This window comes from Opisthocomus hoazin, chromosome 18 (genome assembly GCF_030867145.1).
Source record: "Opisthocomus hoazin isolate bOpiHoa1 chromosome 18, bOpiHoa1.hap1, whole genome shotgun sequence".
In the NCBI taxonomy this organism is placed as follows: Eukaryota; Metazoa; Chordata; class Aves; order Opisthocomiformes; family Opisthocomidae; genus Opisthocomus; species Opisthocomus hoazin.
Window position 1 is genome coordinate 13,600,306 of NC_134431.1, and position 12,807 is coordinate 13,613,112.

Here is a 12,807-nt window from a genome sequence, read left to right on the forward strand (position 1 = left end):
GCTAGTTTCAAAGAAGCAGCAAATCCTATGTCAGCTTTTTCCACCCTGTCTCACAGCGCCAGGCTTTCCTCCCATGTGTTGGCTAAGACACTCTTAGGAAAGCAGCAAGCTTTTTCATCCTTTCAAGACCTTTAGTAAGCTACAAAGAAAACCAGCTCTATGTCCTAACTGGTTGAAGATATACCAAATAAAAAAACCATTCTTCCAATTCCTGCCAACAAGATGCAGAGGACTTTTAAAGCTACCAGCTTTCCAAAAGAGGATGGGTCAATCTTTACCCAAGAGACCTGACGCTCTGTCCCTCCAGACCAAAAAACGGAGAGGCTTTAAATAAAGAAACAGGAAAGACCATCTGGATTAATACGTGGATGGATGCAAGGTCAGAGCATGATATCCTCTGCCTCCCCAGGCTCCCGATCCCAGAGCAGCTGGGTGACAGCCCCATGGCATCACCTGGCCTCTCATCTGAGGGAAACCCTCCCCGTGCTCCCCCGAGGCGGGAAGCAAAGCAGTCGCTCTCACGCCGAGCCCACACGCTACTAAATTATACAACTTTAACTGCATTGATCAGTCTGGAAAACAAAGCTGCAGCTCTTGGCATGTGCACGGTTAGGAGGGTACAGCTATGAGAGTTTCCCATTTTTCACCTGCGAGTAGTTGCAATCACAGCAAGCGATGTCCCTTCCCCTGCCCAGCCCTGGCACCAGGCAGCTGAGTGCTGCGGGGAGAGACCGAAGGGCAAACACTGGCGAGAGGAAACCGCTGCTCCAGACACCGGTCAAACGCAGCAGAGCCTCAGCAAACGACAGGGACGTCCGATTTTGCAAATGACGAGAAGGCTGTTCCTAGAACAAGTCCCACAGCCCGGGCTCCTCCACCCCCATCTCCTCGGCTGCACGTGGACTGGATGGAGGATTTCATCAGGACATTAAACTCAGAAGCTGTAAAATCACTGTGCAAAAAACCAATTATACCTATTTTCGTAACAGCCAATTTAAGCTCGTATTTAGGTCCCCTCACCCCCCTATGTTACATAAAGCATTTCTTCCACTTGAAATGTAGCTTTCTAAAGGCCATTTTGCTTAATTTAATAGATGCTCAATGTGAGTCTACAGATCTCTGGAAGCGTAACCAAGGAAGACACATGGCTGCAAGACAGAGCATGATCCCTTCCAGAGCACACAGAAAGAACAGGAGGGGATGAAAAGCATCTCCAAACCCATGAACCTGCTGTGACTGGAGTGCACTTTTGGTCTGAAGAGCAGCAAAACCCCAGGGTCAAGTCAAAAGAGAAATTCCCAAACATCTGCATGCAGCTGTTAACCCCCTCGAGCTCAGCGCTCCGCAGGCTGCGTGGCAGGACGGATCCTTCCCTCGCTGCGTGACCAAACTAGCTGAACCGGGCCCACTCAGGCACATTTCTCTCAGATTTGGAAGAGCTAATTTCTGAATTTAAATTAAATAAATGCAGTCATCATTTTTCTTTGCCCTTTTTTTTTTTTGTAAAAAAAAAAAAAAAAAAGCTGCACTAATAAAAAGCTCCTAGTGAATCTATGAAATTGAGGTTGTCCATTATGTTTAGCGTTCCTTACAGTTCAGGCCTGGATGGCAAGTCAGTGGATGTTGAGAAGTATTTATCAAGAAAAGCCATGAGAATGACAAGGATTAAAAGCTACCAGCAAGACAGAATACGTTTGTAACCCATAGTTTGCTCTGCACCTTGCTCGGAGCACACGGGACCCCCATCATCCTTACTCTCGAGCCCATCTCTGGCACATCAGCCGACAGCAGAGCCATCACCTGCACCCACAGCAGAGCTGAAAAAGGTGCAGTTTGTATACACCACTAGAAGTAAGTCACACGAGAGAAATACAAAACACTCACTGCTTTACACACCAGTGATCAGTGTCATTCAGTGTCACACACCTCCTGTGTGTGTCTGAGCACGCTGGAGAGGGAGACACTGAACTCAAAAACACATCTTCCAATTGAAGCAAAGTCCCATTAGAGTAACAGCAGTGTAACAAGAAAAGCGATATTCTTGTTTACTGTATGGGAAATTATTGCAATTTAAGATAATTTTATTATGAACGGTGTGAAGCAAGTGTCCATATATCATGTTGTTCCTGAAGTGTCCTAAAGGCAGCATCCAACAGGCCAAGGTACTTTCACAGCTCAGTGCTGAAGAGCCTAACCTGTATATGCTGGTCTAAGCTATAGAAGCCAAGCAAGCACCCTTGGTAAGGTGGAATAATGGTGGAAAGAAGGAAAAAAGCACAGAAAGAACAGGACCTGCTCCTCCAGGAAAGCAGCAGAGCCATTTGCCTTCAGCAAAGCCAAGCCCTTGCAGCCCGGGCCAGCACCAAGGACACTGATGCTCTCCAGCTCTTGAGGAACCTGGTCTCATTGCACCGATATCTGTGAAGAGCACAAGGAGATCCAGCCTGGTTTCAAGTCTGGAGTGTGCACCAACAACAAGTCCAGCCCTGGGTTACTCAAGCTCCCGAGCTGTGGATTTCATCCCCGCAGCTCGAACAGCCGGCCCGTACCCTCAGCACCGTGGGAAACACGGCACAGGAGGCCCGGGGCACAGCTTCGCTTGGGGAGCAATTTTTTAATTAGAAATAACAATATTAATCATAATATTAAACAAAAATCAGTAAGGGGAAGAATTTCCAAGCTTGCTCAGCACAGAGCCCAACACGCAGCAGACCCGCCGGCAAGTGGGCGCAGCGGGCAGCTTCCCCGGGACTCGCTCTCGGCAGCCAAAGCCACGGGTGCGTCGCACTCGGATGGAGAAGGCAGCGAGCAGCTTCCGGAGGACGGCTGAAGGGACTTGGGCTTGGAAATGTTAGTCTTAACACTCAGCAGTTAGACATCTTTTGGGATTCATCCAAATGGCACTGCTTCCTTCCCGCTTGCCCTGCAGGTAAATCTAGCATGTGGCTTACACAATCTGTTGACTTAAATAAAGGAAGGGCAGAAGAAAAAAGCTGTTCAGACATCAGGAGATGCTCATCAGTCCTTTGGGCAAAAGTCTGGGTCACTTCCCACCCTGCAGCACGCTCCGCGTGTCGGCCAGGGCCCCATCTCGCTCCGTGAGAGCACGGGCAGCGAGGGTGCAGCAGAAACGGTCACAGCATTCCGAACATCAGCAAAAGGACAACAATGACACACTGCCAAATTCTCCCATATTTTTGGCCAGCAGCGATGCTTAAATTCATTTTACAGAAATTTGAGTCCGTGCGCTCTGTGCTCCAGTCAAGCCCTTTGAAACCAAACACAGGGGAGCAGCGACCGCACGAGAGTCCCTGGGCTCGGGGGGACGGGGATGCAGCCCCCACACCTCACGGCACCGGCCCACCCGTGCCTCCAGCTCGCCTCTGGAGTAACGCTCATCCAGCCTGCGGACGCAGGACATGTCTAACGCGCTGTGAGACCACCACGTGCTCTGCCAGCACAAGGTCTTGCTGCACACACGTGCCTCAGGTGCAGAGCCAGAGGCAGCGTGCCAGGCGGAGGAGCGGGCAGGCGCTGGCAGCGAGCAGTCCGGAGCGCGCCGCCGGCTGACTCGCCCATACGCCTCGGGAGCGCTTCTTGCCCTGCTATTTCCTATCACTGGTCTCAAACTCCCTCCTCCTCACCATCAACTCAGGCACCCAAGTGCCAGGTCCGGGGCCCGGCTCCTCCACCCCGAGCACGGCAGGGTCAAACTGCCTCCCCCCAGAGCGAAAGACTAAAATCTGAACAAAGCCATTCTGACGCGGCCGCAGCCAGGGCTGCTTTCTTATCAAGAGTTACAAAGGGGAAAACTAATTCTCACAACTGGTCAAATGGGATGGAAGTAGCGGAAGGCTACCTCGCAAGATGCAGGTCGTCTTCCCTCTGAGATTTTAAAGTACTGAAGATGAATTCTGAAGGAAAACCGACTCACCTGACCACCACTGTCTCCACTAAGATGTTGCACAGCCATTGCACCTGGTGTGCAAATGAGAAACCCAACCACTGACCATCAGTAGCAAGTTAATTAAGTATTAGGCCAAATTCTACATGTAAAGCACATAATGACTGAGGTCTGCAATAGCAAAGAGACGGACTTTGCTACTACAAATACTCATAGTGCAAGTTAACATCTAAGTCTCAAGGAAGGTAGAAGAGACTACCAGTGCCGTTACGACGGTGAGCTCCTTCGGAGGCGAGTTAGACACTCAATCCATCTCTCGTATCAGACCCATGCTACCATTTAAATGGGACCTACTGTCGTGATCTTTAGCAATGAGCAGATGTGGTTTTGAGTAATGGTTAGTGTTACTGAACCGGTTATATTCACTAATGTAATTGACACCTATTCCATCATCCTTAATACACCCACTTCTTTCTCCGATACCATAAATAGATTAGAAAAGTTTCTGCAGATGGCCATGACCCCATTTGTTTGTGCACTTAGCCATGTATGAATCATTCTTGGCTTGTAGCAGCACTCTGGAATTACTGAAAGATAACTAGTCGGCACAGACACCAATAAATGAATCATGCTTTCCACAAGACCAAACCTTTGGGCTTTTACAGACTCCAATTACAAAGTAAGAAGAAAAGAACAAAGAAATTACTCAGTCTATTTGCACAAAGTCATGCAAAGTTGATTCACAGTTTTACAGAATTATTACTGACAACCATTCGTAGGGTTTAGAGTAACAAACCAGCTACTTAACATATTGGACAGAATGAAGAGATGGAAAAAAAATCCCCAGACCCGCATATATTCTTGAAAAGTAGTATTAATTTTTGTGCAAGTATCCGTTTTCACTCTTGGTATGCTCTAAGCCGGGGGGTTAATCAGCTTTCATTCTCCAAGGCTGAATTCTGCTTTGCTGGGCTGCTTGGGCCAAGTTTGCAAACGTGGGAAATCCTGTCGCACCTGCTGAAGTGCACAAACCTCACGCCAGCAAACCATCACAGCCAAAATCCCTCAGCACTGCGGGCACGAGCAGGGTCTCGTGAACGGAGCAGAGAACTGCCATGTGCAAAAGCACTTGCATTTCTAAATACACGTTTTTGAATGTATATTGCAAGTGAAACATTAGCCAGTCTGAGGAGTTTGATTAAAGATACGTGTGCGACCGAATACACTGAACACAAATGTGTGAACCATGTGAAAGCACTGGGGACATCCACCAACACGGACACCTTGTGAGGCAAGTTTCAATAGATGTGCAAGGTGCCTTTGTGTAACGCCACAACCTGTGACGACACTAACACGCACCACACAGAGAAAAACACACCCTCTGTTAGATGGAGCACAAGCCCAGTCTTGTATTGATGAGAAATTGGAAGTCTGACTTCTCAGAGAGAAAAAAAGGGGATGCTGCATCGATTCCAACCTTAGCAATGCTACCTAGCTGTATGCAGTGAAAAAGCAGTGTAAAGTTTAAAAAATCTGAAGGTGATGGTGGACTTGGTGCCAAGCTGAGCTTACAATACGCACCAGCGCACTGGCTGTAGCATCTCTGAGCGTGATGGCTGAATTCACAAGTCTCGGGGTGACGCAGCCTCACATGCTCCAAATCAGCATCCTGTACCAGAGAGAGATGCAGAATAACACGGGTAACGTCCAACTGAACAAGGTCACTGATGGTTTGGAAAAGGCTGTAAGTTAAATCTATACATGATGCTGTCTCAGGCCTTGCAGTGATGCTACCTTTTACATGTAACGAAGGCCCAACTTCACTGGCTAATTGAGCTCGCACACGAAATGCGTGCCCTCTTCTACTCACCAGCTGAACTTAGTCCACAAGCAGAGAGCTCCCAGCCTGGGACAGCTTAGAGTCACAGCTCAGGAGAGCAAAAACAGCACCAGAAGAGCTACCACACAGCTCTAAATCAATCTGGGAAAACTTGCTTATTTGTCCCTCACCCTTAAGGCTGCTGATTTCCCAAGGGAGATATAAACCCTACCCCAACCTGGCTACAAGAAGGAAAGGCGCTACGCAAGATTTAAATGAAAACCTTCATAAACGTTCCCAATTCCTACCCTCTTTCCTACTCTACCCATACTACATAAATTAACGCAACAAGCTCTCTTGTATAAGAATACGTAGGCAATGACAACCTTCTCCCTCCAACAAGAGTTTATCTGAGGATGTGCTGTAGATCGAAGGGGAAGAAAAGGGTTCCCAGTAACACCACTGCAGCGGCACCAGGCTGTCTTTAGAAAGCCTCAGTCACTAGAATCAAGGTCTTCAGGTGCAGTGCAAGACCAGAAGGATGCAGATGCTAAACAGTAACTCATCCTTTGGGGGGGTGGGGGGGGGTGGGGGTGGGGGCCTAAATCAGGAACCTGCAATATTAGGTGGATTCTTAGATAAATACTGTACAGCATACTGCAGCATAAATGGTAATGCAAGTTTAGGTTTCACACTGGAGATATTTCAAAAGATTTGCAAAGCTTTGATAATATTTAACATCTCTACTAATTTCCTTTTTGGTGTAGTCATAAATTTACCACAGTAGCTAAAAGATCTGGGATGAACTACAAGTTCTAGCTGGCTCCGAAGCCAACAAGAATAACGTGTGCTGTTGCTATTTTCTCTCAAAACATACCTCTGCAGACCTGACTTAAAATGAGAAAAGAAATTGTGAAACTGTCATTACAAAGAGCATTTAAAATGCACATCAAAGTGCTGCCTCAGAAGCTGTATTCCTTGCCAAATCATCAAAGCTCTCTTTACTCTCAATAGTTCCCCGAATCCACTGATTTGGATGATAAACTCCTGCAGCTGAAATTTATCTGCTTTAAAAGAAAAACCCAAACAAAAAGCCCAAACCCCAAAACTCCTTTCTCTGGTTACCAACTACTTCATCCACCAGCTCATTTTGAACTATTTTCTTGTATTACTAAACCAACTTTCACAAAGGCACTGACACCCGCGCACACACACAGACGCTGCCTCGGTGCTTTCCCCATGTTGGGAGCCTGTCAGCTCCCCGCAGCGCACAGGCGTCCGGCCGCACCCCGCAAGCACCGAAGCCTCAATGGCTCCGGCAGCCGCTCCTTCACGGCAGCGGCGCGCTCACGCGTCGCTCCTCAGGGAGCTCCAGGACCACCACCACGCTCAGCGCGGCGAGGAAGCAGCCACGCAGCAGCCCACGCGCTCCGCTCCGAAAGACAAGAGACGATGGGTCAGATGCGGGAGCATCGCGCCGAAATCCTCCCCGTTCCTCGCTGGGGCCGGGCTCGGCCGTGCTGCTCGCAGCCAGGGCAGGTCTCTGGTGCGTTTCCTCACCCAGGACCTGCCCAAGCGACCTACCTTCCGCCACCCAAAATAATTATAAAATAATCACCCGGCAATTTAGCCACACAGACAGGAAGAGCACTGCGTAAAACATCCCTGTCGACACTAATGATTCCTTTGCTTTATGGACGTCTGGAAGCGTGCTCATGGTGTGAACCAAGTTTCCACTTAATTGCAGCAAAGTGGCCCTTGTACCTCTTTCCAGCCCGGCTTTATTGCTTCGATGGAGCACGCCAACAACAGATGCACCGTGTGCCGGAGAACTTGAGGGATCTGACACTGCACACCACGCACGGGACCTCCCTCCAGGAAGCAAACTGGCCATCAGTTTTCACATGAAACACCACTGCAAATCAATGACCTTTTTTAGCTAATCAGGCTTACCAAATTCTGACGGCTGCTATTACCTGAGACAAAACCAACAGACATGACTGTACAATGAGTTACTCAGGGAAGAAGCTGGATTGTAATTACTGTTATTAGTGACACCAAGTATTTTGGTACTTCCCTTGGAAAGGTCTCCGCACAACTATCCATTTATAATTTACGTTTACAAATTTATTCTAAAACTGAATTTATCTAGCCACCAACTCTCAGCCCAGGAAATCTAAAAATATTAGTATACGTGGTGAACAGCAGCAAACAAAAATAAGTAAGAACATACATTTGTAGGTACTCTTCTCTCCACCTGCAAAGCAAGCACCAGTAGTTCGGATAATTCAATACCCTGAAAATTCAGAGGTGATCGCAGACCCTAGCTTGGGAATTCCTGGCTTCAGTGAAAGGAATATGGTTGTTATTTCCTACACACCCCGCAGTGCCAGCCCTCTCACAACCAGGATCTGAAAACATACTAGAAAATAAAACGCAGGCACCCAACGGCTCATCCAGGGGGTAGGGACACCTTCATGGCACAATATAACAGGACTTGCTGTGTCAAACGTCCTCCTCTGAATATAGATGCTGACTGAAAAGGAAGAATTAGCCATGTCACGTCTCCACTCTGCACTACACACGATCACCTCCGGTTATCCAGGATCACCTCTGGGGCCGTGCGTGCCTGGCCGGCCCCGCCGTGCAGCACAACGCAGTCCAGGTGTTCACCCAAAGGACAACAAACAAAGTTTGACTATTTTCCTCCCATTTCCTCCTCTTCGTCTTTCCATTCTTCCATTCAACACTGATCATAAAATGGTAAGATTAAAATCCCTGCCTGAGGGCACAACATAAACTGTACTTTTAAGACCCCATGCTCTCCAGGCTCGGGGAATTAGGACTCTCCCTGCTGCCCTCGGTACGAGAGCTGGGACCGCAGACTGGCAGAGTCCCTGGGGACAGCCAAGGGCACACACGGACAGTCCTCAGGCCCCGTAAGCAAAAGCCATCCGTGCTCCGCTCCTCCTGGGCCGTACCTTGGGATGCTGATCTCGGCAAAAAGCTGTGCTTGTCACGGAGACACGGCCAGAGCCAGACACAGGGATCCCCCCGGTTCGGCTGAAGTCAAACTGAGATGCCACAAACTGAACACACTCTGCGCAAAAGCTCTCTAGCTTGCTACTACAGCTCTGGCCTCCCTCCGTGTCCCTACCCCCCAAGAAAACTTGGGGGGGAGAATAAAGAAGTACATGGTTATTACCCACTCTGCCCTGCAAGAAGCCGTAACTGCCATTGACACAGTGTCAGGAAAGAAACGTATCTGCCAAAAAAGCAGTCTGAAGTGGAAAGGAGACGTGATCCCCGGTTGAGCCATCTGCATTTGGTTTGTTATTAAACCAAAGAATGTGAAAACCTAGAAGTCCTGGCTTGGACAGAAACCCGCTCTCAGGGCTCGCTCGCCCCAGCCCGCCGCCGGCCAGGCACACCGCTCCGACACCGGCGTCAGGGAGCTGCTGCCAGCCGAGGGGAACGGCCGCATCTCCTCGGGGAGATGCGACGACACCTCCCAAACTCCCCAGCGTGCGGGCTGATGTTACTGCACAAGCAGAGCTTCTTCAAGAGCCACCTAGCCCGGGGCACCCCTGCCCTCGCACCCCAAGTCACCCTTGCGCAGGGACCCCCGGGTCATGTGGAGCCAGGACCACCGGGTGCTGTGGAGCCAGGACCCCCAGCCTCGGCACCCAAACCCCGGGAGTGGTCCCTGGCAGAGGCCGAGCTGCCTGGGGCGAGCGAGCGGGGAAGCCGGCAGGGAGGCAGGCACGCTGCCCCGCTCCGCTCCCTGCGCCAAATAATTAGTTATTTACAGACTCTTCCGCCACAACAGCCACCCCTGACCTCTTCCAGCCAGCCGAAGCGATTAGAGACCGCTGCCGCAGACGGCTGGCTGCCTAAGGCCGCCCGGCATGTTGGCACTGCAGCCCCGGCGGGCGAGACGCCGCGCCCCCGCCCCCAAAAAGCCCGTTTCTAATCCTAATCTGGGAGCGCCACGCGCAGAAACCAGCTGCTTCCTCCACCGCAGCGCCGCAGCCCGCCGCACGCAATAAAGCCTGCAAAGAAATATTTCGGGGGATCAGTTGTGCAGTGAACCTAATTAGAGGGTTAAATTAAAAGAGTTTACAGTTACACCACTTTCCTGAAGCATTCCTGTGTGGGAACTTTTGGGTAGAAAATTAAACAGCATCTGGTGGTAGCTGCTCCGAGGTTCCCTCAAAGTCGTATTAGAAAGATAAATAAAATCAAGCCTTTGGAGGGGGAAAAAAGCTGTATAATGGATTTCTCTGAGGGAGGCTCAACTCTGTGCTCTCCACTGAGCCCAGGCGGAGGGAGCGATCAGGTAACAGCCCCTGCAGTGCAGCCAAAGCCCTCCTGTAGCTCCGAGGTGAGCTGACGCTGCCCGCCATCGGCAGGAGAGAAATAAGTAACGTCGGCGACCAAGAAACCTATCCGAAAACGAAATCAGGAAGGGCAGCACTATGGGAGCTCAGCACGAGGGAATGGGGACTCGGTGCTCGAGTGTCAGGAGCCAAGCGCGGCGTGGCTGACCCACGGGGACAGGCGCGGTGCCGGCAGGGACGAGCCGGGAAGGACCTCAGGAGCCGTACGGCATCAGGCACCACGCACCCGCGGCACCCATCCCAATTCAGACACAGCGTCCTCCAGTGCACTGCACTGTCCCCGGCCTCTCACACCCCCCCACCCATAACTGCCACCTGCCTCCTACCCAAGCCTTTCATACGCTGAAAAAATGGGGAAAAAATTACAAAATATGCTCCTTCTAAAAAGCCAGGGAACGAAATTAAAAGCCTGAGTTGTTCCAACAAAACCTCATGCCAAGAGTTAGACCGGAAAAGAAGCTTTTTCTTCAAAAGACATTACCCATTTTAATTCACGACTTTCATCATAACCACGAGCCTTGCTCAGACACAAAGTCAAGTCTCCCATCCCCGCAGTTCTGCCGGGCACAGGCTACACTCACCGACCAGCTGGCACAAAAAAGACCTGCATCTTCACTATTCATACGCTGCAATTGGTAGGCACATCTAGCCTGGCCTGTTAAAGTCAGGAAAGAATAATGGTCTGTTCAGTACCGGTAGCGTTCATAAAATCAGGCAAATCCAGCTTAGTTTTGTCTGAACACGAATGAGATTAAATCAAGATTAAACGCGCACACAGTACAAAGGGTATGGTTTATGCTAAAATTCAGAACGAACACAGTTTAGTGCCCGGTACACAGATGCCTACAGACCTTCTCCGGACTCCGGCACCTGAGTCAAACACCGAGGAAACCGGAGCAGGCGACGGCGGGCGGCGCTGGCCTGGAGCCCCCCCAAAGCACCAGGGGACGGACGTCAGCTCTCGGACGCGGCCCCGCGGGGGGACGGGGCCGAGCCCCGCGCCGGCAGATGCGGGCACAGCTCGGCCGCCGCTGCCCTGCCCGCCCCGGGCGCCAGCCCGCCCCGTCCCAGCGCCAGCCCCGCACGCAGAACCGAGACTCTCCCCAAGTTTTCATTTACGGGCCGTTTTGCACCAGTCCGGGTAGGGCTTCGGTTCCACGGCACAGAACAAGGCTTAGCGAAGCGGGGTACAGCCCCCCCGGGCCGGGATGCCTGCAGAACCCTCCCCTCGCAGAGAACGCCGCTCGCTCTGGGCCCGCTCGTCCCCCCCCAGCAGCGATCCCCCCCCCTCGCCCCCGCGCACCCCGTTCCCCAGCGGGACAGAGCGGGGAGGCAGGGGGTGCTGGCTCAGGCACCGCGCTCCCCGCTGCTCTGCGAGGGCTGGAAAATAGTGATTAAATATAGAAAGGCAAACGGCCCTTCGGGACAAAGAGCCCCGGGCCGGGGGCGGGGGGAGCCGGCCCCCCAGCACAGCCCTCCGCGGGTGCCCGGCCCGCAGCGCTGCGACGAGGGGAAGGGGCTGACACCCCCCTCCCCCCCCCCCCGCCCCGTGGTACGAACACGCGGGGCAGGGGCGGCTGCGGGGGCCGAGCCGGGGGCAGCGCCGGGGCAAAGCCGGGACCCCGCAGCCAGCGCCGGGAGGGGGAGGGGGGGGGCGAGGAGGGCGCAGGAGCGGCGGCGGGAGGCCCGGGGAGCCTGCGCCGCCCGGCCCCGCACCCTCCCGCCGTGCCACCCCGCACCGGACGCCCCAGCAGCAACAGATGAGGAGCGGAGCCGGCACGGAGACGGGGGGGGGGGGGGGGGGGGGATCACTCCGAGACCGCGCATCGCAGCGAAGGGTCCCGGCGCCGCCGGGGGTCCCCGCGGAAACTCCCCCGCCCGCGGAGCCGCCGCGCCCGCCCGCACCCACACCCGCACCCGGGGGAGCCGGGGCCGGCCCCGCGGCGGCGGCAGGACGAGTACTTACTGATCTCCATGCTCTGGAACAAAGACCTTTTGCAGTTACATGTGCAGGACACATTGGGCTGAATAGCTACGGCCGTGCTGTTCAGCCCCATGAAGTTATACATTTAAAAAAAAAAAAAAAAAAAAGGAAAAAAAAAAAGAAAAAAGCTAAAAAAAAAAAAAAGAAAAAAAGGCGACGGCGACACAAAGAACTTCACGGCCGCCGAGCGCTCCCCGGGCAGCGCCACATAAAGCCGGGGCTCCTCCTCGGCGCGGGGGGGCGGGGGGAGGGAAATGCAGCTGCGATCAAAAATTGGAAATAAAACCCCGGCGCGGCGCGGCGCGGCCCCCCCGCAGCGGCTCAGCCCGGCCCGACTCGGCCCGGCGGCTCCGCGCCTCCTCCGGCCCGCGAAGCGGCTGCGCTGGGCCCGGCCGCGGCAGCCCCGCACTTTTGTGGGGCGCGGCGCGGCGGGAGCGCGGCGGGAGCGCGGCGGGAGCGCGGCCCGCCCGCTCCCCACTCCGCTCCGCTCCCGCCCCCCGCGCTCATTCACGGCCACGGGGACGCGGCCGCGCGCCGCCGCCAGCCGCGGGCGGGCGCCGTGACGTCAGCGCCAGACGGGGCCTGGCCGTTCCCCCCCACACCCCCCCGCGCGCGCCGCCGCCGGGCTGCCCCGCGCCGCGCCCCCCCCCCCCCCCCCCCCCCCCCGCACCGCTCCCCGCACAGCGGTTCCGGACGCAAC

The 12,807-nt window shown here is 53.4% G+C and overlaps 1 protein-coding gene across 4 annotated transcripts in view; it reads right to left on the bottom strand.

Annotated features, from left to right (window-relative positions):
* Positions 1–12,466, bottom strand: part of PMEPA1 (prostate transmembrane protein, androgen induced 1) — a 51,167-nt gene extending 38,701 nt beyond the window's left edge. For 3 of the 4 annotated variants that reach the window (XM_075438771.1, XM_075438770.1, XM_075438769.1), the window contains exon 1: positions 12,090–12,466. In XM_075438771.1, coding sequence (XP_075294886.1) covers positions 12,090–12,192 — 103 coding nt within the window. In that variant the 5' untranslated portion in view covers positions 12,193–12,466. Of the gene's footprint in view, positions 1–10,704; positions 10,769–12,089 lie in introns of those variants that run through there. The other variant, XM_075438772.1, reaches the window with a different exon arrangement.
* Between the last annotated feature and the right edge of the window lie 341 nt (positions 12,467–12,807).